Source organism: Haliaeetus leucocephalus, unplaced genomic scaffold, assembly GCF_000737465.1.
Source record: "Haliaeetus leucocephalus isolate CR32 unplaced genomic scaffold, Haliaeetus_leucocephalus-4.0 Scaffold577, whole genome shotgun sequence".
NCBI classification, from domain to species: Eukaryota; Metazoa; Chordata; class Aves; order Accipitriformes; family Accipitridae; genus Haliaeetus; species Haliaeetus leucocephalus.
The window spans coordinates 902,817-904,143 of NW_010973013.1; the positions used below are offsets into that span (position 1 = coordinate 902,817).

General features: G+C 60.0%; 1 protein-coding gene across 1 annotated transcript in view; it reads left to right on the forward strand.

Moving 5' to 3' along the window:
* The first annotated feature begins 202 nt into the window (after positions 1-202).
* The window catches only part of CNIH3 (cornichon family AMPA receptor auxiliary protein 3), a 51,831-nt gene continuing 50,706 nt past the window's right edge, over positions 203-1,327 (forward strand). Inside the window, exon 1 of the mRNA XM_010577705.1 lies at positions 203-283. Within this exon, the coding sequence (XP_010576007.1) occupies positions 203-283 (81 nt within the window). The remainder of the gene's footprint in view (positions 284-1,327) is intronic.

Below are 1,327 nucleotides of genomic sequence, written 5' to 3' on the forward strand. Positions count from 1 at the left end.
GGGGCGCGGCGGCTGCCCGCCCCCCCTCCCTGCCTGTCCCGGCTCTGTCTGCGGCTGTGTGGCGCTCTCCTCCGCCGTGAGGACGCCCGGCCGCTTCGCCGCTCTCCCCGCTGGGATTTCGGGGGTCGCTGGTCTCCCGGTCGCACGCCGGGACCCCCATCCCTCCGGGCGGCGGCGGGGGTCGCGCAGGGCTCTCCCCGCCATGGCCTTCACCTTCGCCGCCTTCTGCTACATGCTGTCGCTGGTCCTCTGCGCCGCCCTCATCTTCTTCGCCATCTGGCATGTGAGTACCCCGGCCCCCCCGCCGCCCGCGGAGACCCTTAAAAAAGGCTCCAGCCCCCCCCCGGGGGGGGGCGGGCAGGGGTCGTGCCGTGAGGGGAGAGGGGCGGCAGGACGGGTTGGGGCTGCGGCGGGCGGACAGCCAGCCCCGCGCCTGAGGGGGGCCGAGGCGAAGCCCCCGCCGCCGGCGTCCCGCGGCGGGAGCGGGCGCTTCCCCCGCCTGTCCGCCCCGCAGCGGCGGCGGTGCCAGGACAGACCGACCGATCGCGCCGCGAAACCTCCGCCTGGGTTATTTTACTTATTAAGTTTTGACAAGCGTAGAGACCCATGGCAGTGCTTCGGTGATAGAAACACGCGCGACCGCCCGCGCTTCTGGGAAGCGCTGTCAGCCCCAGCGCCGGCCCAGCCGTCTGCGTGTGGAGACCTCCCCGCGCTGACGGCTTCGGCCGAGGCAGAAGGTACTCACGACTCCAGCACCGGCTGCGCTAAAACGTGAGACCCTCGAGGTAAGAACAGCAGTTTTTCTTGCCCGAGAATAGAACGTTGTGAGGAGAAACCGTCCCATACCTGATGAAGCGATTAGGTTGTTTTTCCTTCAATAATTACTACGTTAATAACTTCTTTAGAAGTCGGATTTGAATGGGAAGCTTCCTTGTCCTTCTAATGCATGAACGGAGGATTGGAGTCCACCTCATTAATTTCACTCAAAAGTGCTGGTGCTCGTTCCTTACTATACACTGGGTGACCGTGGTAGGCGTAAGCATGTAACTTAGAAGGCATTTATTTCTGCAGTAGTGAAATTATTCTTATGTGTAATTTGCAATTCTTTTAAGTGGTTACATATTTTGGAATTATTTACGCTATGTGTGTGCTATACAAATAACTTCATGCCATAAACATTCAGGATGGAACAGGGTAAGTTGAAAAATAGAGCAAGCCTCGTGAATGCCTCTATAGATACCTGATGGAATAAGATACCCCCCCCCCCCCCCCCCCCCCCCCCAACACACACACAAACCGGCAGCACTCAAATCACTCTAACAAAAAC